This window comes from Canis aureus, chromosome 13, assembly GCF_053574225.1.
Source record: "Canis aureus isolate CA01 chromosome 13, VMU_Caureus_v.1.0, whole genome shotgun sequence".
In the NCBI taxonomy this organism is placed as follows: domain Eukaryota; kingdom Metazoa; phylum Chordata; class Mammalia; order Carnivora; family Canidae; genus Canis; species Canis aureus.
The window spans coordinates 42009580-42018777 of NC_135623.1; the positions used below are offsets into that span (position 1 = coordinate 42009580).

Sequence of the window (9198 nt, forward strand, 5' to 3'; positions counted from 1 at the left end):
GACCTCTTGCAGAATTAATTTTACAGAATAGTGTTGAATGCTTTCTTTGGGTCAGCTGCTTTATTTTTATCTCCTGGGAATATAAAGAGGGAAAATGTCAGTGATCCTCAAATTAGGGAAACTGTGGTCACTAGGTGGGAACTATTGCCAAACTACTGTGGTAACTGAAGGACACCCAGGGATTTATTCCATGCTGGCCAAAATGCAGGCTTGGTTTTCTGTGACTTAGTTAAATTGAGGCTGAGAGACAAGCCAGAGGCTCTTTCCATTGATGACCTCTCTCCCTTTTTAACTACATCCTCTCTCTTCTTTATGTTCCTCTTTGCAGAGATACTCATGCCTCCTTGCCCTCAGTAAATCCACATCACTTAGCATTCTTTGCATAATTTTGTTGATACTGATAGAGTATTATGTTTCTGCCAACTGCAGAAGGATTTCTTCCTCTGCAACCTGATGGTGTCTATCCTTGTTCCTCTCTCAGAGATCTTGTGAACATCAGTACAAATCAAAAAACTTTAAGGCTGCTCACACTTGGATGGGAGGTATTATGGGGTATCTTTGAGCCTAGATGAACTTTGTAAAAACTCCAGAACCCAAGTTTCTTTGACTGTAGTGGGGCATTTTTTTTTTTTTTTTTTTTTTTAAAGAAATGTATACTTGTTATTTCCTGCCCCCAGATTTGGGATTGGTGCCACAACAAACAATGCTTATTCAAGTCCCTCTCATATTATCTTTCCCTTCTAATTTTTCCTAATTTTACAACTTTGGTTGGCTTGTGGTCTGCCTTTCAAGGTGTATTAAGCGAGTTTGATTTAATGTTGAGTCCCCACATAACTGCAAACCTGCAGGGGCACCTGGGCAGCTCAGTTGGTTAAGCATCTGCCTTTGGCTCAGTCATGATCGTAGGGTTCTGGGTTCGAGCCCCACGTTGTGCTCCCTACTTGGTGGAGAGCCTGCTCCCCCGACTCGTGCTGTCAAATAAATAAAATCTTTCAAAAAACAAAAAACAATGCCAACCTGCAATATTGGAATCGGTATCTGCCTTCTTATTCTTTCCATTAAGCCGGTGCAACACTTTAGGTTCTATTGTTTAACATAACCCCCCCCCTTTTTTTTTAATTTTATTTATTTATTCGTGAGAGACACACAGAGAGAGGCAGAGACACAGAGGAGAAGCAGGCTCCGTGCAGGAAGCCCGATGTGGGACTAGATCCTGGGACTCCAGCACCACGCCCTGGGCCGAAGGCAGGCACCAAACTGCTGAGCCACCCAGGGATCCCCCTCACACCCCTTTTTGATACCAGTTATTGTGTTAAGGTTCTTAGTGGAGGGTGGTATAATTAATTTTTACTAGTTTGAGCAGAAAGGGTATAGACAAATCATGACATTGGGAAGATAAAAAAATGGACAAGCTGTACTCTGAGCAGCAGTTTCCAAAAACCACATAACTCAACCATCAAGGGAATGATTTTTACCTTCATCAGAAGCTGTAGAATTGAAAGTTAACCTTTACAGTTAGTCCCAGAATTAGCCTGGTGTTGTCACAACCTGTGTAATACAAAAATGTATACTCCTGTGCCCTGCTTTTATGTAACTTGGTTGTATGTTAGGTTGGAATAGCTAAGAAATCTTTTTATGTAAATGTGTTTTTGATTGGCCTATGGGGTAAGTTTGCCACATCTTGGAGAAATGTAAAGCTTGCTGAATTTTTATTTTTATTTTAAGATTTTATTTAGTTATTCATGAGAATACACAGAGGAGAGAGAGGCAAGAGACACAGGCAGAGGGAGAAGAAGGCTCCATGCAGGGAGCCCGAAGTAGGACTCGATCCCCAGTCTCCAGGATCACACCCTGGGCTGAAGGCAGTGCTAAAGTGCTGAGCCACCTAGGCTGCCCGCTGAGCCACCCGGGCTGCCCAAGCTTGCTGAATTTTAAAGCAAACTTAGCTTATTGTTTGTATAAGGAGAATTTTTTTGAAGAGCTAATTTTTATTTTTCTGTGCCATTTTCTAAATATAATTGTCATCGTTTCATTGTTGTAGAGTTCAAAATCCTGCTACCTAATTCTGCCCTGATAAAAAAGGTAGCTTGTACTGAGAATTCTAGCACTGTAGAGCTAGATTTTTTAAAACCTTTTTTTAGGGCAGCCCTGGTGGCTTAAGAGGTTTAGCGCCACCTTCAGCCCAGGGTGTGATCCTGGAGTCCCGTGATCAAGTCCCACGTCGGGCTGCCTGTGTGGAGCCTGCTTCTCCCTCTGCCAGTATCTCTGCCTCTCTCTCTCTCTTTCTCTCTCTCTCTCTCTGTCTCTCATGAATAAATAAATAAAAAATCTTTTTAAAAGAAATCTTTTTATTGTGAAATATACACTAGAGATACACAATATAAAAATTCAGCTAAACTGTGAAAGCTACATAATTTTATCCCTTATGGAATAGAATGTTGCCAGCACTCCAAAAGCCCTTCAATTCTATATACCCCTTTGAATTAGTGCAGCCTTCCTTTAGCAGACCACTGTCTGGAGTACTAAAGTATTTGCATTTGCTTTGGTCTTTATCACCTAATTATGCATCCCTAAACAATAGCATGATTGTGCTTAATTTTGATATATAATAACAAAACGGTATATATGTAATTGTGCCTTCTTTTGTTCTTTTTTCTTTGGGTTTATTTCAGTTCAGTATCACCAACTTTTTGTTTTTATTGTTTCATTTTATTGTTGTGTAGTGTTCCATTGTGTGAATATACCACAATTTGACATTGGTCTCTGGACCTTGGAATTATTTAGATTTTCCTTTATTAACACTTGAATTGGGGACACCTGAGTGGCTCATTTGTTGAGCATCTGCCTTTGGCTCAGGTCGTGATCCCGGGGTTCTGGAATCAAATCCCGCATCAGGCTCCCTGCATGGAGCCTGCTTCTCCTTCTGCCTATGTCTCTGCCTCTCTGTGCATCTCTTATGAATAAATAAATAAAATCTTAAAAAAAAAATAACGAACTAGAAGTGCTATAATTATAAAATTTAAGGTTTTATAATCCTGACATTTCAACACAAAATTCTCATTTTCACATTACCTTTTGGTCCTTAACCATAGCCATATTTTTTTATGTTTGTAATCCCTAATCACATGGCATTTTATAACTTTTTATTAACAATACCTCTTTAGATGACCCTGTTGTGTCATCACATAGTTTGTTCTTTTCCCACTATCTCCTCTTACTCCCTTCTAGTTTTTAATCAGTAACACTGTAGCAAACATCTTTTTATATTCCACTGGTTTTCCAGTTTGCATTTAACTATGTCAACATGGAGTTTAGTAGAGCCATGTCTTAAGTCGATTCTTGAACTCTTTGCCAGAAAGCCAAGAGATTGGGGCAGCCTGGGTGGCTCAGCGGTTTAGCACCGCCTTCAGCCCAGGGCCTGATCCTGGAGACTCGGGATCGAGTCCCACATCGGGCTCCATGCATGGAGCCTGCTTCTCCTTCTGCCTGTGTCTCTGCCTCTCTCTCTCTCTCTGTGTGTGTGTCATAAATAAATTAATTAAAAAAAAAAAAAGCCAAGAGATGTTTGTGTTTCTGTAGACCTTGAATAACTCTTTTTTCTGTTATTCCAGTGAAACCAATCCGTAACCTAAATGGACATTCAATTGGGCCATATAGGATACATGCTGGGAAAACAGTGCCCATTGTGAAAGGAGGAGAGGCAACAAGAATGGAGGTATATATGCCATTAACAGTGTCTGTGTTGTTTAATTTTTTTTCCAAACTAAAGTTGGTGATAGTTGAGTATATAGTATGTTGAGTGAAATTAACTTGCCATCTGTACTCCAATAGGAATTGGTCTCTGTGTGTGCAAATTGTGTCTGGTCAGAACAGGGCACAGTTAGCTGTGGATATTGGGTATGCCAAAAGAGTGCTTATTCACCACTTTTTATTAAGCATCTCTTAGGTGCCAGACTCTTTAGTAGTCATTGAGGATGTAGTAGTGAACAAAATAAAATTCCCTGCCCATGTAAAGGCTACATTCTTTTTTAATTTTATTTATGTTATTTTATTTTATTTTTATTTTATTTTATTTTACTTATTTTATTTTTTTATAAAGATTTTATTTATTTATTCATGAGCGACACACAGAGAGAGAGGCAGAGACACAGGCAGAGGGAGAAGCAGGCTCCAAGCAGGGAACCCGACGTGGGACTTGATCCCGGGACTCCAGGATCGCGCCCTGGGCCAAAGGCAGGCACCAAACTGCTGAGCCACCCAGGGATCCCTACATTCCTTTTTTAAAAGTAGGCTCCATGCCCAGCATGGAGCCCAATGTGGGGCTTGAACTCACGACCCTGCGATCAAGACTTGAGCTGAGATCAAAAGTTGGATGCTTAACTGACTGAGCCACCCAGGTGCCTCATAAAGGTGACATTCTAATAGGAGGACACAGACCAAAAAGAGCTAAGGAGATAAAGCAGAGAAGGGTGGTAATGACTATTAGAGTTTTTTTATGTTGTTTCTTTTTATTTATTTATTTATTTATTTATTTATTTATTTATTTATTTATGATAGTCACAGAGAGAGAGAGAGAGAGGGGCAGAGACACAGACAGAGGGAGAAGCAGGCTCCATGCACTGGAAGCCTGATGTGGGATTCGATCCCGGGTCTCCAGGATTGCGCCCTGGGCCAAAGGCAGGCGCCAAACCGCTGCGCCACCCAGGGATCCCTAGAGTTTTTTTATGTTGTTTCTTATGTGAAGAAAGTAATACCTCAGCCTGAAGTTAACAAATGGCAATATTGATTAGTTCTGGATTTTTCTTCTCTCCCTGTGACCTTTACATACTCTAGGAAGGAGAAGTGTATGCCATTGAAACCTTTGGAAGCACAGGAAAAGGCGTTGTTCATGATGACATGGAATGTTCACATTATATGAAAAATTTTGATGTTGGACACGTGCCAATCAGGTGAGACCATTGTTTTTAGGAGTATTAAGTTTCTTTTCCCAGTTAGCATTTTAAAAAATTTAACAAACATCCACAATTGTGCATTCATAATGTAAAGTTCTGTAGCCTACCAGTAAATTATGTGGATTTTTGTAGTACGGCATAGAAATTGGCCTCTTACAAATCTTAACTGAAATAAAAATGATATAAACAAGTATTCTGTTCAGATCCAATTTCCAATAATTTCACACGTAATTATTTTGCTGTCATTTCTAGGTTTTTGTTAATACTTTCCTTTTGGTAAACCTTGTATTTTTACCTTTTTCCCCCCTTAAACTTCTTGGAGAAGATTGTTGAAGGATGGATTTATACCTCCTTTATGCGCAGGTCTTTCAGCTTGATGTACAAAAAAGGAAATTGCCACCATAATACTGTTGATGAGTCTCCACTGGGAATTTAACACACAGATGTATAGACACATAAACGTGATAAGATAGCTTTCAGCTGGTCTCCCATTCAGTTGCCATGTAGGATTAGGTATGGGTTGTTTACATTCTGACTTGAATATTCAAAGAGGCAACAAAATGTTTTTTGAATTAGTGAATAAAGCCACGTGTACTATATAAATTTTCCTTAATGGGGAAAATGAGTTGGTAACTCATTTAGCTACCTGTTAATTTTGGATTTTCTCCTCTTAGGCTTCCAAGAACAAAACACTTGTTGAATGTCATCAATGAAAACTTTGGCACCCTAGCCTTCTGCCGCAGATGGCTGGATCGCTTGGGAGAAAGTAAATACTTGATGGCTCTGAAGAATCTGTGTGACTTGGGCATTGTAGATCCATATCCACCATTATGTGACATTAAAGGATCATATACAGCGCAGTTTGAACATACCATACTGTTGCGTCCAACGTGTAAAGAAGTTGTCAGCAGAGGAGATGACTATTAAACTTAGTCCAAAGCCGCCTCAACATCTTTTATTTTCTAAGCTTTGTTGGAATACATTATACCAGAAGTAATTTGCAACATGTTGTCTGTTTAACAGTGGACCTATGTAATGCTTTTATCCATGTTTAAAAAGGAAGGAATTTGATCAAAGGCAAACCATCTGATGTAATTAGTCAAGGAAAAAGCTTTCAGGACTTTCAAATGTTAACTGTTTTTCCCATCTAGGAAATGCTATAAAGCTCAAATTAGTTAGGAATGACTTATACATTTTTTGTTTTGAACACTTAAGAGATGCTTTTCAGATATTTATATTGCCATATTCTTAATTGAATGCTTTGAATGACTACATCCAATTCTGCACCTATACCCTCTGGTATTGCTTTTTAACCTTCCTGGAATCCATTTTCTAAAAAATAAAGACATTTTCAGATCTGAGAGCTATATTTCAATGTCTGTGGTTATAATTCTGCACAGTAAATAGCTAAACATGTAGGGAAATTGTAGAGCCTTTTATCTAGATTGTAAACCTCTACACTGAAACTTCTGGCATAGTGGCTAAAACAAGATCTATACATGCATAAAATTGGAGACTCTTCATAATATAGAGCTTTAGGAATAGTTTGCCTTTATTTTCTTTTTCAAACCATGTTAGTCTTTGTCTTTCATTTTTTTCCCTGACATTGGAAAGATTAATTGAAACATGACCTAGTAGGAACATTGTACCAGCTTGAAACCTTGACTTAGTAAAATCTTAACATTTAGATCTATTGTCCAGTGGTGGTATTTATTAGGAAATGTGTTTACTCAGTAAACCAAAAGGGCATTTGAAACTACAAATACTAAAACAGGGAAACTTCCTATACTTGGATCATTCTCTAGTTAGAAGAGTTTAATTGAATCATTAGGCTTTTTCATTAATGAACCAAATTCTTTTAACACTTGACTGGCTTGAATTCAAAACTGTGGGTGGCATTTCAGGGAGTGAAGTTACAGTAACACTTATTATGGCAGCTAAGTGCATAAGTTGAATGTAAGATGCCTAATACTTTTGAACTGAGTCCCACTATAGATTCTTAAACAAATTGCTTGAATTCTTTGTAATTGATTTGTTGGTAATGTTCCAACCTAATTTCAAAATTGTTTATGTACCAAAGTAAAGCCTTAATCTGTATATGCTTTAGCACAGTAAGATTCACTGCCTCTGGGATGCTGTTTAGTTTGTATTTTGTTTAACATTTTTCTCATAGGAATTAAAACCGGACTTCTGTACTGAGATCACTTATACATTAAAAAGCTGCTCTTTCAGCATTAGAGCTATAAATGAATGTTACCTGGTGGGATAAACAATCTAGTTTTTAGCTATATGAGCCATGTTTATTATGGTGCTAATGTTCAATAGCTACTTTTGGATTATTTTCTCCATTTTCTGTGATGTGCTTAGTGGCAGAGCTCACCAATTCATGCGTAGACATGTTACAGGGCTTGTGCCCTCCAGCTAGTTCTTTTGGGGTTCTGAATCCATATCTTTTTGATGTGTTTTGGTGGGAGACAGAAAGTATCTTGATTTCTAAGCTCAAGAGTTTTCAAATGACCTTATGAGTGAAGAATTTTGGAGCTTTGTAAGACCTCTTTAGCAGTAGTGATCTCAAACCAGTTAGGAGCTCCAAGCTCCCCTCTCAGGTAACTGTCACAAGCAGTAGCATCACTTGCAAGCCCCTGGAAGAGCTGGAAGGAATATGATCTTGTAAATAGGAAAGCTGTCACTTAAAATTGTATTGTTTACCTACTAGCCATGTATCTCTTGAAATCATTTTGTCATGTTTACAATGATGTACCTTTTTGGTAACAAATTATTAGTTTGATGTTTAACAAATAGTGCCTTTAGTAAATTATTTTACAACCAAAACATGTTGTTTTTTGTTAGATCAACTTAGCTGAATGTAGAAGTCTACACTGAGATACACAATAAGAAATCTAAGTTTCTGTTCATTGGCTAAGTTTTAGTTTTGTCTTAAGTCTATTTAATTTTATATCAATTTTAGGTTTGTGGCAAAATTGAACAGCAAGTAGAGTTCTCATATACCTTCTTGACCTCTCACACACACACAGCCTCCCCCATAGGTTTTGGGTTTGAGGGATTAAAAAGTAAAAGCCTAAGGCACTTTCTTTCATATATTATATTGAAATTAAGTACTGAAATAAGCAACTTATACTATTATAAACAGCAAAGCTTTCAGAGTGGTTTTAAAATTATGTCCCTAAAATTAGGTGCTAGAGTATACAGCAGTTAACCCACGTATAAAGTAATCCTTAAAGTTAAAAAAGGCTAGACTCTAGTATCTTGAACACATAAATCTTTAATGAGGTATAATTATGTTAACAGTTGAGGTAACAACTTGCATAGGTATTTAAATGAACGATTTTTTAAACTTCCAAGCCATTTAATACTCAAGCTATATATTTGGCATAAATGATTTGTCTGTTCAAAGATAAATTCTCATTGCACTTCATGATCAGCTGCCCAATAACTTGCTCTTTGAAATTTAAGGAAAATTTGCTAACAAAGGTCCTTTTCAAGCTTAAACTTAATAGATGATTACTAGCAGAGAATAACACTCTGTAGGATATCATCTTTCATTAAGATTTCAACCTGCGGGCAGCCTGGGTGGCTCAGCGGTTTAGCGCTGCCTTCAGCCCAGGGTGTGATCCTGGAGACCTGGGATGAGTCCCACGTCGGGTTCCCTGCATGGAGCCTGCTTCTGCCTCTCTCTCTGTCTCTCATGAATTAATAAATAAAATCTTAAAAAAAAAAAAAAATTTCAACCTGCAAGAAAACCCATTTAAAAAAGGAAAAAAAGATCTTCCAGTGGTTAAAACTGAGCTAAAATGTTAAATAGCTGATATATAGAGGTTAGTGGATAATTAGCGGCAGTAGGATTTTAAAGAGATCTAGTGAGATTATTAGGGAAGAGCAAAGAGTGTGTCATGCTATATTTTAAAAAATTACCTAAACTTGCACTCTATTATAAAGTAAGGGCCCAGTGCTTGACTATCTGAGGTTCTTAGTCTTCACATAATCAGAGCAAAAGTTGTCCAAGCCTTTAGTTATTTAGAAATAAGAGATGCTGAACATGTTGCCCAGTTGCCAATTTTGAACAATTATTTTCTCTGTCCTATGCAATTTTTATCTCTTCAAGATTTCTTCCTTTAAAAATCTCAAGGTAGGATGTGGTACAAAGCTTTTTAAGAGATTAATGTTAAACATATCAAATGAACTATTCAAGTTAAACGGTACTTATATATCATAATACACTGCTGAA

General features: G+C 37.6%; 1 protein-coding gene across 4 annotated transcripts in view; it reads left to right on the forward strand.

Moving 5' to 3' along the window:
- Positions 1–6313, forward strand: part of METAP2 (methionyl aminopeptidase 2) — a 35650-nt gene extending 29337 nt beyond the window's left edge. For all 4 annotated transcript variants that reach the window (XM_077845875.1, XM_077845873.1, XM_077845874.1 and 1 more), the window contains 3 exons: positions 3612–3715; positions 4834–4949; positions 5627–6313. In XM_077845875.1, coding sequence (XP_077702001.1) covers positions 3612–3715; positions 4834–4949; positions 5627–5879 — 473 coding nt within the window. In that variant the 3' untranslated portion in view covers positions 5880–6313. The remainder of the gene's footprint in view (positions 1–3611; positions 3716–4833; positions 4950–5626) is intronic.
- Positions 6314–9198: the final 2885 nt, after the last annotated feature.